The sequence below is a fragment of the Mesoplodon densirostris genome, chromosome X (genome assembly GCF_025265405.1).
Source record: "Mesoplodon densirostris isolate mMesDen1 chromosome X, mMesDen1 primary haplotype, whole genome shotgun sequence".
Lineage (NCBI taxonomy): Eukaryota > Metazoa > Chordata > Mammalia > Artiodactyla > Ziphiidae > Mesoplodon > Mesoplodon densirostris.
In genome coordinates this window covers 108,830,216-108,851,007 of record NC_082681.1, presented here as the reverse complement: position 1 = coordinate 108,851,007, position 20,792 = coordinate 108,830,216, and the positions used below count along the sequence as shown (strand labels likewise).

At 35.7% G+C, this 20,792-nt stretch overlaps 1 protein-coding gene across 1 annotated transcript in view; it reads right to left on the bottom strand.

Annotated features, from left to right (window-relative positions):
• Positions 1 to 20,792, bottom strand: part of DMD (dystrophin) — a 1,698,782-nt gene that overhangs the window by 1,274,986 nt on the left and 403,004 nt on the right. The window contains exons 25-27 of the mRNA XM_060087208.1: positions 14,007 to 14,168; positions 814 to 924; positions 246 to 419 (exon numbers count right to left, since the gene is read on the bottom strand). Coding sequence (XP_059943191.1) covers positions 246 to 419; positions 814 to 924; positions 14,007 to 14,168 — 447 coding nt within the window. The remainder of the gene's footprint in view (positions 1 to 245; positions 420 to 813; positions 925 to 14,006; positions 14,169 to 20,792) is intronic.

Here is a 20,792-nt window from a genome sequence, read left to right as displayed (position 1 = left end):
AAGGCAATTTCCTTTATATTCTGCACAGTCCTTGAAAAATTATAGACTCAAAGAAGACATTTTCAGAAGAGGTATTAAGTGGCTACTACTTCAGTAACAGTTCTTGTCTCTCAATACACCTTTTTTCTTATACCAAATATTGTTCTTATATCAAATATTGTTTTTGTTCTTATAGCAAATATTGTTCCTTATTCCAATAAGGAAAGTCAAGGGGTAGCTGCATATTTGCCATCTGAAATACATACCACACAGTGATTTAACTGTGACTGTACTACTTCCTGTTCAACACTCTTTGTTTCCAATGCAGGCAAGTGCATCTTCACTTCATCTAAAATCATCTTACTTTCCTGTAGACGCTGCTCAAAATTGGCTGGCTTCTGGAATAATCGAAACTTCATGGAAACATCTTGCAATTTTTTCTGTAAAGAAAAAGCACCAATTTAATTTTGCCTTCCAAATAATAACCAGTCATATTCTTGTTAATATATTTTCCTTAATTCTGGAAGATATACAAGAATAAAAATAAAAACAAACTGAAGAAACCCTTTTTTCATTTCCCCAGCACAAAGAATACATGCATTTGGGAGAAGAATTTAGTAATTGTTCTTAATGTGATACTAAATAAATGACAATTTATTAACCTATTTTATCCTTAAAATGTACAATTCAAAATAGTCTGTATCATTTATATATTATTTGTAGTTTTCAACTAATGCCCTTAATTCCAATTTGCTAATAAGCAAGTTATCTAATATAGACTATATTTTAATATCCAACTAAAACAAGCTCCTTAGTTAATGGACTAATACATACCTGCGTCACTTCAATTTGGGATAGTACCCTTTGGGCAGCTTCCTTTCCCTGGTAATGTTTCTTCATTTCTTCTAAACTGATCTCATGACTTGTCAAATCAGACTGGATTTTCTGTCGGGAGGATAGCATTATAAGTCAGCATGCTCTGCAAGTTACTGCAAAGAACAACTCACCTTCCAAGAAAATGGAATTTGAAACTCTCTCAAAACATTATTACAATGTAGCCTCTTTCAAAATGACAATAAATTGATTTTTTTACTTATCAAAAGTTATCAAAAATGAAATAACTTATTTATCTCCTATTGGGCTTATTAATAAAAATAAATTATCCTTTTGAATCAGTGATAATGAATAGCTGTTTCAGATATAATTTTCAGTAGGAAGTATCTATTTATATCTAATATGTGAAATTTATATTCTTTTATCTTTGTATTTACACTCAAAGCTGACCAAAGATGTTAGCCTTTATTAAAAAAAAAGCCAACTACGGCAGCGATAAGGCATAATGAGAAAGTTGAATGTGGACAATATTCCTTAAAAGTGATCTTTACTCAGAAATTCTATGCCATATTTCAGTTAAATTTCAGGGAAGCTATGTATCTAGGAAAGGGAAGCTAAATGTCTCGACTGGCCTTGCTTTTTGTATGATACATACTTAATAGCTTCCTACAGAGACTGTTTTTTAAACTTTAAATTAATATAAAATATTTATATATTTTCTAAAATGAGTAAGGACATTTTTGATCAAGTTGTATTTAAAAGTATGTCTGTATTTGACTTACACACTTCTGAGCCAGTTATAGGAGTGGGTCAAATCGGTAGTGTGCAGAGACAAAAACAATAAATTCATTCATTTCTTTCTACCAGATCCAGCAAAAATTAGCTACTGGTCAAATTATTCTAATTTAAAATTCAGTCATTGTCAGATTATCGTAAATAAGAGAAGAAGAAAATAATTAACTTATACCACAGGGCCCATAAAATTTCCATGCAAAACAATTTGTATAATGAATATTAATATAACCTAATTTACACCAATTGGAGTCAATTCTGGCACACATTACTAGAAAATAACATCAGTTTGCTTAGCAGTTACCACAGAGAACTACAGCCCTGAAATGAGTAATGAGAATTATTCCAAGAAAATGGGTTAAGTGGTGAAGGAGTTTTTCAGAATACAAGATTATAAATGTACAGATACACCTTAATATTATTCCTTAGCATACTGATCCTAATAATTATAAAGGCAAAGTAATTACAAATTATTAAAGTGATTAGAATTCTGGTTTAAAATAAAGAAGAGCAAAGACTCAAGCAAATCCATATATATTTTTACTATATATAGTATCTTCAATGGTTGAACTACAACATTGCATAAGAAATAGTGGTATGTACCTATTCTCCAGGAACCATAGAATTTGGGGGTTAGGGATCCATGTTAGTGCATAGCATTGTTCATACACCTAGAAATACTAAGGAGTCTGATAAAATTTAATGGGAGTATACACAGTAGAGTAATACTTACAGGAGAGTTAATAGATGTCATAGGAGACGTGATGTTAAAGTAGACTATGAATAATTAGTAAGCATTGCTGACGGCATCAGATGCTTTAGGAGGTTTATGGTCTTAACTTCTCAGGTGGAAAAGTCTCACCCCCTCAAAATGGTGGGCCAATAACAGCCATGTCTCTGTCACATAACTCTGGCCACCTCCAAGTCATGGAAAATTAGAACATGAAGAATGCTTGTGCCCAGTTAGGTCCATCAGACTCTCTCGGAACTGACAGGAGAAAGTCTGGTCAAGCTCTGTGGGTGCTTGGAACTGTGTCACGTATGAGACTGTGCTTATGAAGTCCCTAGTTTGCACTGTCAGTTTAGGAAGAGCAAAGGTCCATAACCAGAGAGAGAAGTAAGAAAGAGATAGTAGGAACAAAAACACTGATGGCTTTCAATCATAGGCTGAAGTAGATAGCATCTGCCAAAGATGGCTGCAACAACAGTGTCCGTACCACATACTCCTCTTATCATTCCCCCACTAAGAGGCAGAGTTTATTTCTTCACCTCTTTAAATCTAGGTCAGCCTTATGATTACCTTGACCAGTAAAACAGAGCAAAAGTAATGCTCTGCCATTTATGGGAAAAGCCCTTAACTGGCCTAGTGGCCACCACTTCTGCCTTTTTGGAACACTCGCTCTTAGGATGCCCCCTCTTGGAACTCATCTGACATGCTACGAAAAGCCTAAGCCACATAGAGAAGCTGTGGAGAAGTGTTTCAGTGAATAGTCCCAAGTGAGCTTTCAGCTCACAGTGAGCATCAACTGCTAGACATGAGGGAACCATCTTGGGCATCCAGCCTATTTGAGTTTATAAGTCACTGTAGTACCAGCAAACAAGTGCCCGCAATCACATGAGAGACCCCAAGAGAAACCATCCAGCTGAGCCTTCTCAATCCACAAAACCATTAAGAGAACATGATAATTTGCTGTTACAAGTGACCAAAACACAGGTTCTAGTCTCTTCCTGAGTAAAAACGTTATTCTTGCCCTTGGTTTCCATGAGACATTCCTGTGCCCTTATGACCAGCTCCCTTCCCTCATTTTTGTTTTGGCTTTAGTTAATTCATTTTTGTTACTTGTACCTAACTGTCCTAAAGAGTACACTGGATATGCAAGGAGATGAGAGTTTTAAAAACAAAAGCATTCTTGAATGAGGGAAAACAAGGTGTGGACAAGGCACTGAACCACATGAAGAGTTTCGGAGAAGTGAAATAATTCATAGAGAATTAATGCACATTCGCAGAAATATAACTAGAAACGTAGGTTGGAATGAGGTATTAAATAACCTCATGGCCTAAATGAAAAGTGTCCAGTTTTTTTTAATATGAAGATAAAGTTTAAAGTTTAAAAGTGATCAGAATCACAGATAATGGTTTTACTGCTAATACTTAATCTAACTATTAAGGCAATTCATAATGAGAGAATTCTTCTATAAACTCAGTAATACTTTGATATGAATTTGTATTTTATTAATCATCATATATAGCTACATATGTGTGTGCATTTTTTTTAAAAGAAGCAGCATCACTTGTACAAACAGTATTTATTTTAGTGCACTCAAACATTACAGGGAAATAGAAAGGGAGGGTCAGGAGAGAACCATGGAGAACAGAAAAATTTAGGGATGGGAGAAGAAGGGAAACACCAAAGAAAGATAAGGAACAGTCTAAGAGAAGAAGAGGAACAACCAGTAAAGAGAGAGGGTGCCACTGAAACCAAGTGCTGTGAGAGCTTTAAGAATGAGGGAGAGGTCGACGATGTCAGTTTTGAGACAGATCAAATGAGATAAGTACTAATAAGGGCATATTAGCTGGTCAATGAGCACTGTAGCTAGGACAGAATCCGTAGATGGTAAGAGCAGAAATCAGGTTTTCAAGGGCTGAAGACTGATTAAGGACAAGGAAATACCCTTATAAAACATTTTAAATCATTTTTGAAGACTTTTGTCTCCCCACAAAATGAAATGTGGGTCAGTGAGAACTGAACACGTATTAAGGCCATATGAAAGAAGCCAATGGACAAAGCATTTTTTAAAGCATATATGAAGATAATTGATTAGAAAAACCTTGGAGGAAATGAGAGGAAATGGAGTCAAGGGCAAAGATCAATAATCAGTGGAAAATATTGACAGGTGGAGAGGTGCCACTCTTTCAGAAGCCAAAGGTAATACATAAAGATTTTGGATGTGGAGAAGCAGAAAGTGTAATGCTTCCTACTTGATGCTCTCTGGGAATCAGAATAGTGTTAAGAGAAATCTGGATTTAAATCTCAGGGCTCTGACTTGCCACCTGGGCAAAGCACCAAACTTTTTTGAGCCTCAATTTTCTCATTTCTAAACTGATGGTGATAATGACAAGCCAGCAATGAAGCATTATCATAATTTGTAGGTAGAGTATCTGGGAAAATTCTCATGTCTGCAGCAGACAACTATATTGGTTTTGGTAAAAAGATTAGAGGTGATAGTATATGTAAAAATACCTGCTCAAGTTGTCTGCACAAATATCTACTCATAAATTGTCAGTGTCATTATATATCATTTGTCTATAAGCATGAGCCCCTTGATATCTGCTGAGGATGAGAGAGAAGAGGATTGAGGAGGAATCAAAATGAAAGTGATGAAAGTTGAATAGCCATTACAGAAACTGGGAAAGGAAAATGATGAGTGAAAAATTAAAACGATATTCAGAGAGAGCAGAGGGCCCAAATTATACACCTGTAACAGTATCTGTCCACATGTTTTTGACTAATTCATCCATTTGGCACTCAAGGTATATATAGTAGAGGAAAAAATGAAATATACACCTAATTCCCTTGGCCTTTTATACTAGAGGGGTGAGAGAAGAGCACTGAAAGAAATAATCATTATTATCATCATCACCAAAGTGGACATCTGTGTGACCTTATGCCCCAACAGTTCACATATATTCATTTAATTATCTAATCAAACTAAGGTAAGTATTTACCATCCTAAATTATAATTACAAGTGAGATGAGAAATGTTGACTTGTCCAAGGTAAAGTTAGGAAGTAGCAAATTCAATGCCCTTTAAACAACTATACTGTCTCTTAAATTATGATTTAAAAACAAAAATATCCTCCTATTGGACATTTATCAGAAAAAAAAACAGACATCTAATCTTATTTGCATACTAGTAATACTTAGCTTATCCATTCAATTCAAGAAGGAGATTCTGCATCTACCACCTTATTCCACACAGTGAGAACAAACCATTGACCCTATTCTTAAAAAATATCTGTTCTAGGGAAACGGAACATAGAGATACAAGTAAATTACAAAGCAGAAATATGTGCAATATAATGGAAAAAATCATGCTATGCCATACAAGAGAAGATAAATATTTATTTCTACTATAGAATCTGGTAAAGGTTTAAGAAATTGGCATAATTTAAGTTCCATATGGCTGATAAGGGGGTTTTAGAGGGGTAGATAAGATAATAAGAAAATGGGAATTCATTCCAGGTTGTAGGAACCACGCTAGAAAAGACTGAGTTTGGAGTGTGCAGAGTGTGAATACTTAGTTTCACGGAAGTAGAACTGGATTTGGGTAGAGTAAAACTTACTATCTAGAGGAGGAATTAATGAAAAGCTACTGAACCTTAAGTTTCAGGGCTGGTCACTTGCAGAAAGAATTCTTCTATAACAATATTTAATTTTCTATTTGTAATTTGTATAGTTTTTTTTTTTCTTAAAGATTGCCCCCTCAGAGCTGCCTGCAGTAGCATAGCATTACAAAAGAAAACCAAAATAACTTAGGTGATCATTGAAACACAGGTCTTCTGATGATTAATTCCACATTTTTCCAGATGAGCCATACTGTTGTCATGACTTATAAACAATAGGAACAACAATAACTTACAAAAACACACGACCAAAAACTTAACTTTTATCTGTCACAAGGGGATGTGAAGGACCATGTAACACGTGAAAGGAAAGTTTGGCAATTTGGAAGTTTCAATGCAAAGAATTACATGGACTTTGAAATGTTCATATTTATATCAAGCAGTTACATAGACTGTTGAGAGGATGAATTTCTATACTCTCAGAAAGGTCACCACTACTAAAATCATTAAAACTAAAAAAAAATGATGGTTGAACATCATATAAAACTGAGATTTTATCATAATTTATAGGCAGCATTTCTAGAAAAATTCTCATATCTGTAGTATGATTCCAATAGGATTAGAGATCAAAATTTCCTTATAAATTGAGTATATTATGTATGAAAAGAGCACAGGGGCTAAATATATTTTGTAAATTAAGGATAATCATGTGTCCATGCTACAGAACTTCTCAGAATATTTTATATATTAATATGCATTAATATCCAAGAGGGATACAGTTCTTTGCTCAAATTATCCTTTTGCTTTTCTTTGGCAGAGTATATCACACAAGTAGATTTGGGAAGAACTATCTCATGTATTTAATGTATATATTTAGTGATAACAATTCAATTCATTATTAAGATAAGATAAAAATGGACATCTATTTCCAATTGATTCTACGTTGGGAAGGCTGTATAACATGCATCACACTTATACTTTAGCTAGCACCTTTAAAAATTGATTCCACAATTCTTACTTTCAACTGATAATTCATTTTTAGTTTGTACTTAGGATATATTTTACCACCTACTTTATTTAATGTCATCAGATTATCATTCTGGCACTACATAATTTAAAAATCCTTATCACTTTAGGGCAGGCTTATTGTGAAATAGATAAGTGATTTGTTTAAATAACAGTATTATGGAAAATTATAGGCAAAATGGACAATCTCCCATTTACAAATTCCTCTTAAAAAAAGATGAATATTACATCGTCTTTCCTGATACTATAATCAGACAATGAAAAAAATAACATTTAAAAAACTTTTTTAATGTAGAAGAAAACACTGGGGTTGGAAGATTTCATCCAAAGGATAATGATTTACATAGTTGGCTACCGGATTTCTAAGGTCTGCTAAAGATCTAAAGACTGTACTATTTGAGTTCTGTATTCACCTAAAATATACATCTACCAGCATATGGATGATAAGTGTTTGAAGAAAACAAACAACTGATCTTGTGAAACTGTCAGCTTCATATAAAATCAGTAATTTGTAAAAGAAACAAAATGAAAGGAAGTAGCAAATGAGTGCTGCTGATTTAGAATACCCACGTATGCTCTAAAAGGAGTTCTCAATCTAATACTTCTCAGGATCACTAGATGTTTTTCATAAAAGTGAAATAATATAAAGCTAATTATATCGTCATGCCCTTACCAAAAAAAGACATTTGACAATATAGTAATTATGTTCATAACTAGCACTATATATTGAAAGTAGGAACCAACAGTGGAAATGAATATAACCATTTTTTCCATTAGAGATGGTAAAGGGCAAATTAGAAAACTAAAAATCAATCAAACATTAATGACATTTCCAATATAGCATTTTACAATTAACTGAGCAGAGAGCAGGGCTTTTTATCATGATTTACCTCATCAGACCATTCTCATATATCAAATTAATGACAGAAAATGGCAAGGAAAATTAAGCTGTAACTGTCTAAAGTATTTAATGGAAAAAAGGAAACTTTGTATCAAATAATTATTGAAGCTTTTCTCACATCAAATAAAGAAAATGACTCCAAAGAAAATAACTAAAATATTTCAGAAAGAAAAATATTAGAAGATGTCAGGTTAAGAATACGAATGGAGAAATTTAACACTGTTAGATGAGTAATTTTTAAACAGACAGTAATTTTGATATTGCATCCTCAAGAAGGGGAAATGGCCACATACAACACATATTCTAAAATTAAAAGAAGAAAATGTACTCGAGGATCTTGGATACTCTGTACTTTTAAAACATGTGGAGGGGCTTCCCTGGTGGCGCACTGGTTGAGAATCTGCCTGCTAATGCAGGGGACACAGGTTCGAGCCCTGGTCTGGGGGGATCCCACATGCCGCGGAGCAACTAGGCCCGTGAGCCACACCTACTGAGCCTGCGCGTCTGGAGCCTGTGCTCCGCAACAAGAGAGGCCGTGATAGTGAGAGGTCCGTGCACCGCAATGAAGAGTGGCCCCCGCTTGCCACAACTAGAGAAAGTCCTCGCACAGAAACGAAGACCCAACACAGCAAAAATAAATTAATTAATTAATAAACTCCTACCCCCAACATCTTAAAAAAAATGTGGAACATGAAAAAAATATAATCTTTCACATCTTCTGCAACTCTTGCTTGTGATTATTTCCCACACTATTAAACAGGTCAAAATCACAATAATAGTCATTCTATATTGGGGAGTAATCAGTTCTATATAGTAATACACAGAGGCAGCGTTTCAGTGTTATAACAGATTTAAAATTCATTGCATTGTGTTTACCATTATATCTATATTGCTGGGTAAAAAGAAAGGAAAGTATTTGTTATGGTTATGTGGAGTTTAACATCGGAGCCCAAATATCTATAATAGCTCTCCATTTTCTTGTTCTGTGATTAAATTATTTCATTATTATATAAATCCAGAATGAATTTCCCTATGCAAGTTTATACTGTCTAATTCATAAATCAGTGAGGTAGGCTGTAAAGTTAGACTGTTTTGAGTCGTTTGGCAATCTAATGTGCCTATTTCCACTATAAAAGTCTTTTTTATTCCATAATGAAATCATAAACTTAATCTGATAGACCAAAATCTACATTTAGGTCTTTATTTTTTAAGCATTGATTTTGAGAGTTTGGAATGTTTACATTTAAATATGACCAAATATATTTAAAGTGAGTTAGAAGATTTAGCTTAAATAAATACAGGAAGACCTCAGTTATGAATTATTTTGATGCGCAGCTAATGCAATCATCTTAAATTAACAGCTTTCTTTAGTAAAAAGAAGATCCCTCTTTTCTGTTTATTGATACTCATTTCTCTTTACTGATATTCACTGGGATGGAAAAAGAGATGGAAGGAAGAAATCTGGTCTGTAGTGAACCTGGAATACCCAAAAGTCCTAGCCTGATAAGCAAAATACAGGAGCACTTTTCTATGATGATTATGAGATCCTCTCCTTTGATGGTAATTTGTTTGTTTCCTAAATTGTTCTTTTTTCCCCCCTCTACTCATGAACATAAATCTACTATGTTGGATATGAGGCTGCAAAAGATGGGATCAGGAACCTGCCAGACAAAAGAAATAGAACAATTTAGCTATTACAATCACTGTTAAGCAACCCCACTGCTTCTAGTGGTAATATGAGTAATGGGGTCATACTCTCCTCTATAAAATGTGCATCATCAACACATAATGATGTGGAGCATTTCAACAGGTACCCATGTTAGACTGTTCTTACATATTGGAGATTCAAAATATGAGATTACTGGAAAAGGAAAAAAAATTACAGATTGAAGTATCTGTGTAATCTTAAGAATTACAGACATTTGCGTGGCTATTTAGACACAGTTATCACGGCTCCTACAATGATTTAGAGATATATACAAGGTAACTGGCACAGTAACATATGTGGAATTGGGGGAAAAAAAGAAGAAAATAAGAAAACTAAGCCAAGTTCATCTTCAAACATCCATACTGAAAATTCTACTTGTCTAAATTAATTCGTTCATGTAGGAGTTCTCAGCTATATTTTCTACTTTCACTCATTTCCCATAAGAGTAAGCAAACAATCAATATAGGAAAGTCACCAAAGTCTGACTTCCACCCCAACTCCCTCCCATTGAGATCTTGTCACAGCCATAGGTGAGAATGTCAAACAGTGGTGAGAAGTGTGACGTGAAAAAAAGAAAAAAAGAGACTGCAGCTACTCAGCCATTACTAGTAATGAACTATCGAAAGTTCTCAACCTTAGCTACATATTAGAATAACTCAGGGTGGGGAGGAGTTCTGAAAAATTCTGATGACTGAGCCCACCTAGAGATTCTGACTTGATTGGCCTGGGGTGCAAAGCTGGGTACTTGGAATTTTGCTTCCAGACCTTAGGTGATAAAACTAAATCTCTGTGTTTCACAGTGTTCTTTAGGAAAATTAAATAGAGTAAACAACTCTATTCATGCCGTGTGCTTCTCCGCAGTTATCAATTTGATGATTTTATTCTGTAAAGTTGTTTCAAAGAAACACTCATAGGGTTTTTTATATTTAGTCATACTATTTTTGAAATATGTCTTAAATTTTTGATTTGCATATCTAGAAGATAAAATTTCTATATCTAGAAGAGCTTTCTCTATTTGCTTTATTCTATTTGAATCAATAAGATGTCATCTTAATTTTGTACTTTAATAAAAACCTCTCTTTAAATATGCTGGCATTTTTTTTTTTTTTTTTTTTTTTTTTTTTTTTTTTTTTTTTTTTTTTTTTGCTGTACGCGGGCCTCTCACTGCTGTGGCCCCTCCCGTTGCGGAGCACAGGCTCCGGACACACAGGCTCCGCGGCCATGGCTCGCGGGCCCAGCCGCTCCGCGGCATGTGGGATCCTCCGGGATCGGGGCACGAACCCGTGTCCCCTGCATCGGCAGGCGGACTCTCAACCACTGCGCCACCAGGGAGGCCCTATGCTGGCATTTTGATGCTGTAGTCATATGATTTAAGAATTTGGTTTGGTTAAGAATTATTTTTTTGAAATAAAATACCCGAGTCAACGTATGCTCTGATATTCTAGCAGTATGTAGTTTTATTGTCTAAAAGGTTAAACTTTATTCCTGTAAGTTCATGACACTAAATAAAAAAGTAAAATATGTTTAATCTGATTTAGAATCCGAAGGCCCAATTTGCTCATTATGACAGATCAATGAACATGCAGAGGCAGTGGGAAGCTCATTGCTGCCCTATCGTCCTAAATGCAAATAGAATGCAAGGAAGTGCCTTGCTCTACATCTACTTTTACATATAATAAGAGTATACCTGTCAAAATGTTTTACACATTGCACACATTTCCTTAATACTGAAATCTGTTTATACCTGAGAATCTCAAACTATCTTGAAAGGCAGAAAAAGGGAGATTCTTTTTAACAGATTTAAATTTAGTAGTAAAACTACCAGTGCACCACACGGTGGAGTCAAACATCCACAAATCTATGTGGCCAATATGTGACAGGAAATCTGAGCACAGATTTAAGATGGCCAAATATGGTAATGCCATTCACTTTGTCCTGCTTCTCGGTGATGTATTAAAACAAGTACTTAATTTCTGAAAAGGGAAAGCTAAGCCCATTAATCTTTTAATTAGCAATGAACTCTTCTGCAAATTTACAGAAACACATTGGGTATAAATTTTCATTTATACATAGGCTTAAATTTACCCCCCTTATATATACCTAGAAAAACGTCCTTTGGTGGTATTCTTAGTAGGTTCTTTGTCTGACACACTGTGCTTAAGTGCTTACTTCACAGACAACCCCTTTATCCTCTACTTGTTTCTTCCAAAGGAGATTCAAATTGAGCTTCAGGAAAGCCAGTCCTTGAAGTAAATCTGAGTACTTGATAACTCTGTTCTAGAAAACAATTCACTTTGCTGTCATCTTAAAATAAAATCTTGGAGAAGAATGTTTCAATAGCTTTCGGGTGGCTTGCATTTTCCAATATTATATATTACCATTTGGGGAATTCAAAGTCAGGAATTATCTTGAAAATGCAGGTGCAACCAGAAATGTAGGGAAAATGGATTTGAGCTTGTTAGTACTCTAAAATCTCTTTTTTCAAGTAGATTTGAAATTTCTTAATCTACTTGTGTGCTGTTATCTGCATGTATTTTGAACTGCTATTAATAATATTTTTAATATAGTTTTTATTTGGGATACCAAACAAAAATCTTTATATAATGTTATTAAAAACTAGTATGTTATATTCATGTTTATGGAATCATGTATTTATATCTAAATAAAAAAAACACTCAGGGTCATCAACCTTTTAAACTAAACAATATTTTTTTTCCTAAAAGTTCCCATTTTTTCCTAAGACAATAAGAACTGCCAATCTCAAATTTGCTACTCATAGTTTCATTCTACCAGCTTGAAAAAGTAACTCTATATATTTTACTGTACAAATAACTGAGTTTAATATTTATACTGTTCAAATTTTTCCTTAATTACATTCAGCAAGTTATGAGCAGTCTTTAATCAAACATTCCTCCAAATTCATTTCACTAAATTTAAAAAAATAAGCGGTTCTACTCTGCCTTTAGTTTATAATCATGTCGTTCTCAATTCAGTAAATATTTCCCATTCCTACCATGCATTTTTCTAAAGCCTACCTAAAAAACTTTGTATGTGACTCAAATCGGAACAGTCTTCAAAATAGATAATGCTAGAGAACTTGACTACACTATGTTAGTTTGAAGAAATGTGTATACCGGGGAGGTTACATACTGCCCTGGTGAAAAGACTATCATGAGGATTTTATCATCTAAAACTTCCCCAAACTTCACTTTCTTCATCTCCTATGACAATGGTCAATGAGGAACCCCATCACTCTAGACTTTTGCAGCCTATCAAAGCTATCTGTACTCTGCCCTATATTCTCAAGGACGTTCTTGGTCAAACTTAGACAATATGGAAAACTAACCCATGCTATTGTGTACACTGATGCTTTGGGCACCAATTTAACTGTGATTCACTGCACTGTAAAGGCACAATAACCATAACTTATAAATTCAGTATTTTACCCCCAAATTTATTTTGAAGTGAAAACATTCCGGTATCTCCACCAATTAGTGGGGAGAGGGCCTTGGGGATGGACAGATAACCTTCTAATGCTCCTCTCATTATATTGTATCGGTCTGAGTTATCTTTGAGTATTGGGTTCATACTATGTACATAAGATGTGAAAAGTAGCTATCTATAGTTACTATAGATATAGTAGCTATCTGATAGTACCTTACTATCAGAAAATCCTAAAGACATCTAAATAAATAATTCTTATGATATTTTACATACATGTAAATGTTATTTAAAAATAGAAATACAGCATTACTTCCCAAGGTGAAAGTTAATTTAGATATAGACTAAATTTACTTGGTATAAAGTTGACTTAGATTTATTTTCATTCCTATTTTAACTCTCATTCTAGAAAAATTAGTTTAACACATTTCATAATTCAGATTGAATAGTGTTAAATGTATAGGTATGTGAGTAAATATGAGTATAGACATATTAGTATTTGTAATAAAATGCAAATTTATATCTCTAATTTCTTGTTATTAACTACTTGCAACACATTAAATGTAGAATATAGGTCATATGAATTCTAATTCCAAGATAAAGATGAGTTGATAATAAAATATTTGATGCTGCATTTTTAATACTACCACCAAAAATATTTTCTTTACAATTGACATTCCTACGGTTTCCCTCTAGCTCAAGTATAGTTTGAAAATATTGATAAACAGCGGACTTCAGTGTGATACTGCCCTGGTCTTTTAAGTGTCTCTATTTCAAATTCCTCCATTATGTACATTCAAAAATAAATCTTAGAGTACTAATATAGAGATCTTTTCTCCCCTTACCTCCAAATAGTCCAATCAGTTGATCAAATAACCCTTTGTACAACTAGATGAATAAATTTTAAGTTATAAAGTTACTAATGTCTTGTTCAGATAATAAAAACAAAAGAAAAGAAGCTCATTCCAGGTTCTACTTGCCTGGGCTTCCTGAGGCATTTGAGCTGCGTCCACTTTGTCAGCAATATAAGCTGCCAACTGCTTGTCAATGGATGAGAGGGACTCCTGAATTAAGTGTAAGGATTTTTCAATCTCCTGGGCAGACTGGATACTCTGTTCAAGCAACTTTTGCCTCCTCACGGCCTAAACAAAGAAGAAACAGGAATGAATCAGTTCAATATTTACTGGTGATAGTTTTTCTGCAGTCCTTCTGCAAAGCAAATGAAGATTCTAGATTCTACCCCCATCACCTTTTTATAAGATAGATTTCGCAGCTTCCTGCCACTCATTCAGCTCTACTTATAAAAATGAAAATCAGAATAAGAAAAAAGAGTTAGCACACAGAACTGCAGGATCAGGAATCTCTGCAGGACAAAAGCACAGTATTGTGTACATCAAGGAAAGAGGCTGGGAAAAACATTAGTGAAATAATCTCCGTCATTGCAGTCTGTTGTTCTCAGGCCGAATGTTCCTCCTGATCTCATTATATAGTTCAAGAGATTTGGTTTACTTAGAATAGGGTCATCGTCATCACAATCCAATTCAAGATAGATAATCCACTTCTACCAGAGACACATATACAATCTGTTCAGAATCAGCTCCTTTTCAAAAACAGAATTTTAGATAACCATTTGGTTAAGGATTTATTTTAAATACTATTTCAACCAGTTATGCACAGTCTTTTTTTTGCCTCTACTTTCTTTCACAATTTGGATTATGGAAATTGCTTGTGCAATTGGATTTGTGTTACTGCTGAAGTAGAACAAATAATAAGTAACCTTAATATAGATGCAATTAATCTTGATTGTTACTATAAGCATGATTAGGATAATTTAACACTTTTTAAGTATAAATAGCATGCTAAACAGATTGCAGAGTCTCCCTTCAAGGATCTGTTCACCTTTAAAAGAATAGTTATAAAAGGAATGGGACAGACAACTTATTGAGAATTCCTTAAGTTATACATCATAATCAAGGATTTTTCCTCATTATACAATATGTAGGCATGATTATCTGGTACAAAAGAACTATCCTTCCCACAGACCATGATTAGGGTTTTGAAAAGAATCCTGCCTTTTATATTATATAAAGAATATTAGGGCCTCCCTGGTGGCGCAGTGGTTGAGAGTCCGCCTGCCGATGCAGGGGACGCGGGTTCGTGCCCCGATCCCGGAGGATCCCACATGCCGCGGAGCGGCTGGGCCCGCGAGCCATGGCCGCGGGGCCTGTGTGTCTGGAGCCTGTGCTCCGCAACGGGAGAGGCCACAGCAGTGAGAGGCCCGCGTACAGCAAAAAAAAAAAAAAAAAAAAAAAAGAATATTAGATGTTATATGAAGAACATAAATGTTGGCTCTTAAGTTTAAAAGATCGTGGAGATGTCAATGTCCTTTAATGAAGCCAACTTGGAACACAGCGTTACTCAAGTGAGAACAAGGCTAAAAGCATCTGGACCAAAGGAAATGGAGCTGGAAGACCTACGATGCTGCAGGAGCAAGGAAGGTATTCTCAGTATTTCTACCTACACCATTAACCTTCAGGATTCTGTCCTAGGCTTTTCTTTCATCTCATTCTATCCATACCCTTAGCTACAATTACACTTCATATGCTCACAACTCTCAACTCTGCATCTCCAGTCAGATTTCCCCCTTTGATCTCTACACTTGCACATATATTGTCATACTTGACAATTCCATTTGGGTGTCCCACAGCCATCAAAACAACAACAGAACCAAATATGGACCCACTGTCCCACCTCCTCAACTTGCTTTTTCTCTTTCTCTGTATCTTTTTCCCTATCTCAGTGATTTACAATTATGGCCTTTATTAGCCATAATTTTGGATATTTCCTCTTCTTCTATCATATCCTTCACCATTTTGCAATTAATGAGTGCATCGATCACCAATCCTTTCTTCTACCTCCTAATATTTCTTGATTCCATCCTTTTCTCCCTCTCCCCACCACCATCATTACCCTACTTGAGGTCATTAGCATCTCTTGCCTCAAACATGGTACAGGACTCTTGGCTGGAATCCTGCCCTGCCACTACTCATCTACAAAGAAAGTACAGTATGTTCTTCCTAAAATAACATAATAATAATCTGCTTTAATCTTCTAGTGATTCCTTATTTTCCTTAGGATAAAAGCCGTACTCAATATGGCTCTAGGTCCTTTCACAGTCCCTGTTGTGTCTTCTACTACTTGCTGGCACTATAGAGAAATTTATTTTTCATTTCCCAGCATACATTATGTTCCTCTTTACACTTGGTGTTAAACATGCTGTTCCCTTTTCCTAGAACAATTCCATGCCCAACTTCCTTTTATTGGCTAATTTACATTTATCCTTTGAGTCTTACCTTGGAAATGTGGACATCTCCCTCTCCAGGTGGCTGTCCCTGAAACCTGGTGTTCTCTCTTGCCCTTTTATTTCTGTCTCAGTATGTATCACACCATATTGTAATTTCCAATTGCCTAACTATGTGCCAGGCATCAGGGTGCTCTCAGGTTTTCTTTTCAAATTACTCAATAGATTCAGGCCTAACATTGAAAAATTGACCCTTGGCCCTAAGGCAAAAAATGGATTCTTTTTAGTGGGCTCGGATTTTGAGAGACATTTGACTTCTCCAAAGTCTGGAGTGGGGATTTTCTCAAAAATTATAGATTCTTGCCTGTTCTGTTTCAATTTACGAAGAAAACTTCAGGCTCTTAGTTGAGAAAAATTACCTAGGAGTTTTAAAAATGCTATTCATTAGTATTTCTAGGAAATAAAGAAAGAAGAACAGATTTCAGATGACTGATTTTACAAAAATATAATATGGTTTATGATCATCTTTTAGTACATGATACACTTATTTATTTTACTTATCTTTTTGTTTATAAGTACGTGTCAATGAGAGCTGGATATGTCAAATGTTTTGATCTCCAGCATTGTTCTGTTTTCTTTTCCCTAAGTAGTGAAACATTTTAGCCAATTTTAAAATTAAACCTCATTTCTTTGAGTGATTTTTGTAGTAGATGAACTAAAAAAACAAAAACAAAAGCAAAAAACCCCGATGTCCCAAATTCTGATGCATATAAAGGAAAACAACTATACGTCCTTGAAATTTCTGCTTGGGGGACAGCATTAATTGCCACTTTGAATGCTGCTACCTTGCTCAAGGTAAAACAATAAGGATGAACTATTTTCTCATGGACAGTGGCTGGGGGTGGAAGTCCTATAAGAGATGTGCTAAAACCAAATCCAACTTCCCTGGCTCTTCAGGAACAAACATGGAGACCCAAGAGAGGCCACTAATCTGCATTATTTACAGCCACACTGCACTGCACAGGCTGTCCTGATCCAGAATCTATTATCTGGAATTTGAAGTTCAATGGGCCAGGCACTTAATGCAACTATTTCCTTTCAGTTTTTCTTTGTCATCCAAGAAGAGGTTGTAATTTGTTCAAGTACCAAGTAATAAGAATACTCAATTTGTGCCATTTACAGCAACATGGATGTACCCAGAGATTATCATACTCAGTGAAGTAAACCAGAAAGAGAAAGACAAATAACATATGATATCACTTATATGTGGAATCTAAATATGACACAGATGAACTTATTTATGAAACAGAAACAGAATCACAGACATAGAAAACAAACTTTTGGTAACCAAAGGGGAAAAGTGGGGGAAGGGATAAATTAGGAGCTTGGGATTAGCAGATATGAACTACTATATGTAAAATAGATAAACAGCAAGGTCCTACTGTATAGCACAGGGAACTATATTCAATAACCTGTGATAAACCATAATGGAAAAGAATATATGTATATATATATGTATAACTGAATCACTTTGCTGTAAAGCAGAAACTAACACAACACTGTAAATCAACTATACGTCAATTAAAAAAAAAGAACACTCAATTTGACTGAATTACGTTGCTGGGTTTGAGAACACTTTTGATTAGATGTTTCCTCCTGTCTAACTTATGAGCTACTCTGAAGCTCCACTATTATGGTCATGAACACGTTGGACTCTGTTACTTTAGAATTCTCGCTATAGTCTTCAACTGTAAACAATAAGTACTAAGTTTCTCTCATTCTAAGAGATGGAAATAAGACTTATCTCAAAAGGGTTTACAAAAGAGGTAGAAAACTGGCCTTTCCATCATTACTCCACCAGTCTCACTTATTCTAAACCTCTCTGAAAATTTAGGAGAGAATCATAGTCACAGTGAATCCATGGCCCAGGTAGACAGTGTGATGGTTTCTTCTGTTCACTCCCCAAGGAGGTATAAACAGTGGTACTTCAATCCTTCTGCCCCAAGCAAGTGAGAGGCACTCCAAGACCATCATTTATAGAGTCTGGGAGTACAAAGTAGATAGGATGACTTCTAATTACCAACTTGGACTCTGCTTATGCAGCTGAATGCTTTATTTGCTTTCTATGACTACTGAGGGCTTAAAAAAGGAACTGAAATGATGGAATAGTAAAGAGAAGAGGCATCTTGTACTTCCCGATGCTTGGTGTGGCAAAAACATTTCCATAGGTCAACTGGATACTGAATGAGGCAGCTATGTTTGAGCTGTCTAACAGAAGCAGTACATATGCAGCAAGAGTACTCCAGAATAAAGATGCCTGAACAGGGCTTCCCTGGTGGCGCAGTGGTTGAGAGTCCGCCTGCCGATGCAGGGGACACGGGTTCGTGCCCCGATCCCGGAAGATCCCACATGCCGCGGAGCGGCTAGGCCCGCGAGCCATGGCCGCGGAGCCTGTGTGTCCGGAGCCTGTGCTCCGCAACGGGAGAGGCCACAGCAGTGAGAGGCCCGCGTACAGCAAAAAAAAAAAAAAAAAAAAAAAAAAAAAAAGATGCCTGAAGACATGACAGAGCATGTTTTTCTTGTTAAAAAAAAATGGGAAAACAGAAGAGCTTCTGTAAGACCTCTTAAGAGCCCACACTTGCACCTTAAAGAAAGCAAATGTTTATGTCCTTATTACATATAATACATGAACACCATAAAATGCTACTTAAGAGGAGACATTTGCTCACTTTCCTTCATTCCTACTTCTCAGGCCAATGTAGAATAATGTCACCCAGGTGGGGTAAGGGAAGATGCTGAAAACTGATCATTCTTCCCTACCAGTGCAGTTCACTTGGGCATGGTTTAAGCTTAAACTGGAAACAACATTAAACTGAATATGAGATTGAAATTTGAAGCTGAACTGAACTTAATTTAACTTTTTCGTGTCACAGAGACCAGAAAGGAATGGAATCTACTCAGGATGCCAGTAAGAAAGATGAATAAACCATCTGCTTGAAGCAAAACCATTTCATGTTTGTGTCCTATCTGGTTCAAACTACGCAGAAAACTACTGACACAGTCCATAAATTCAGCACTTGATAAACTGAGGTAGAGGCAGAGGAAAAAGATGGCTATGAGGAACAGCAAGAATGTGGTTTGGTGCAAGACAGGAAATGGTTTATGGAAGGCATGAAGACACAGATAATGAAGGGCCTAGGAACTACATTTGAAACACTGAGAATTATAGTAGAACAGCATGATTAGAAGATTTAAAATAGATATGTCAATGTCTTTGTCTTATACAAAGGCCAGCAAATTACACGTTTTATATCCATCTATTGATGTTCCATGTGTGGACTATTGCTACTATCAAATGCAACACTTCGCTTACTAACAGATAATTTCAGTGAACAATTAAAATTTCTGAAGCATAATTTGAAGGTCTTTAAGGAAGGATGCCATGAAAATGTCAGAAATTATTTTAAAACCTAGGAATGTTCTATTTGCCTCAGAAACTGGTTCTCCCAACTTTTAGTTGGTCAGAACTGGCAGGAGAACATCCTCAAAGAAGTTGAAATGTAAGGAACACCCTGGGCCTCACCGTAGACTTGGACTTCTTTGGGGTTGATGAGAGATGAGCATTTCATTTCTCAAGATTCTGTATGGTAGAAGAAAAATAATAGATCTCCACAAAGTTGCATATAACATTTCTGTGTGGTTAGGGGTGCTTTTAGCAGGCTGAGGAAATATTTTTCAAAAAGAGTCAAGCTAATATTTTGAAAAGGGAATTAAATGGAGATTAAAAGAAAAGGAGAAGGAGAAGATAATTTACAGCAGGGAGGAGAATTTACAACTGCTCACAGTCCCAGCAACCATCAAAAGCTTCACTTTGTTGCTTTTTCTTGTTTTCAAGTTAGTATGTCCTACATTTTCCTAAAGAAACAAGGGCCTACACAGTGTTCCTTGGACAAGAAAGACCATATAAACAAAAACTGTTGCTTTAACCCACTTTAGGTTTAACTCATAAGGCGTTCTGGCACAATTGCTTTTTGTGGCATAGTTGTTAATGTGCTTGAGAGGGATGTAGGCTATAAATAATTACATAGATGTGCACATGTGTTTGTATACAGTCTTTTTTTTTTTTTTTGGCGGTACGCAGTCCTCTCACTGTTGTGGCCTCTCCCGTTGCAGAGCACAGGCTCCGGACGCGCAGGCTCAGCGGCCATGGGTCACAGGCCCAGCAGCTCTGTGGCATGTGGGATCTTCCCGGACCGGGGCACGAACCCGTGTCCCCTGCATCGGCAGGCGGACTCTCAACAGACTCTTTAAATATAAAAGAATATTACATTATTTACAAGGGCCTTCTAGATTTATTTTTGTTAACATCACTTGGTTTAACCCCACTGGTCAGGAAAACCCCCAAACCATGTGCATGGAGCTCCCTATAATTTCCTTTACAGGAAAAGATTATAAACGTTAAAGC